The 671-nt window shown below is 41.3% G+C and overlaps 1 protein-coding gene across 1 annotated transcript in view; it reads left to right on the forward strand.

The window, feature by feature from the left end:
- Positions 1-671, forward strand: part of LOC119582211 — a 36,474-nt gene that overhangs the window by 14,806 nt on the left and 20,997 nt on the right. The window contains exon 3 of the mRNA XM_037930442.1: positions 493-649. Within this exon, the coding sequence (XP_037786370.1) occupies positions 493-649 (157 nt within the window). The remainder of the gene's footprint in view (positions 1-492; positions 650-671) is intronic.

A 671-nucleotide genomic window follows, 5' to 3' on the forward strand; every position in this document is an offset into this window, starting at 1 on the left:
GCAGCAGTAGCAGTAAGAGGAGAGTGCGATGGGATCATACAAAACGTTCATTTTGGTTATTTGGTTAGCTCATTGACTAATCGTTCTTCATTAGTGATCATCTCATAAGGAACTAATAACCCAGCCAGGCTTGGATTTTCGTATCAATTGATTCTAGCCTATATCTTAGTTTCCATAGCTATTTTTTTCATTCCTTAAAGAGCAAATCACTCATGTTGCATCGATGAGGTTGGACTTTTCCCAAAAATCGTTTCACAGGGATGGAAAAACAATGATATTGGCAATTATCAGCCAAACCAACCTGTAAAGGGGAAGTCACACAAACATTTTTTTTTTCAACAATAAATCGGCTGATACAGTTAGGATATGTTGCAACTTGTCCCTTCTATGTTTCCAGCCTCAACACGCAGTTACACCCCTGACTAATACCAAACACATAAACGTTTCCCTGAATCCCAGAAAAAATCTTAATTAATGACTGTTAATCCCTAGGAAGGCATCAGACACCATCTTCCGAGCCAACTCGACCGCCTTGCAAGCAGTGACCCACATTGCCCTGGTGGGAGACTCTCACATGAGGAACCTGTTTGTGTCCGTCGCCGAGCGTATTGGTAGTGACAAGCTGCAATTCAGAATGAAGTCTGAAAAGGTAGGAATATGAAATGCTGTAG

Source organism: Penaeus monodon, chromosome 15, assembly GCF_015228065.2.
Source record: "Penaeus monodon isolate SGIC_2016 chromosome 15, NSTDA_Pmon_1, whole genome shotgun sequence".
Taxonomy (NCBI): Eukaryota; Metazoa; Arthropoda; class Malacostraca; order Decapoda; family Penaeidae; genus Penaeus; species Penaeus monodon.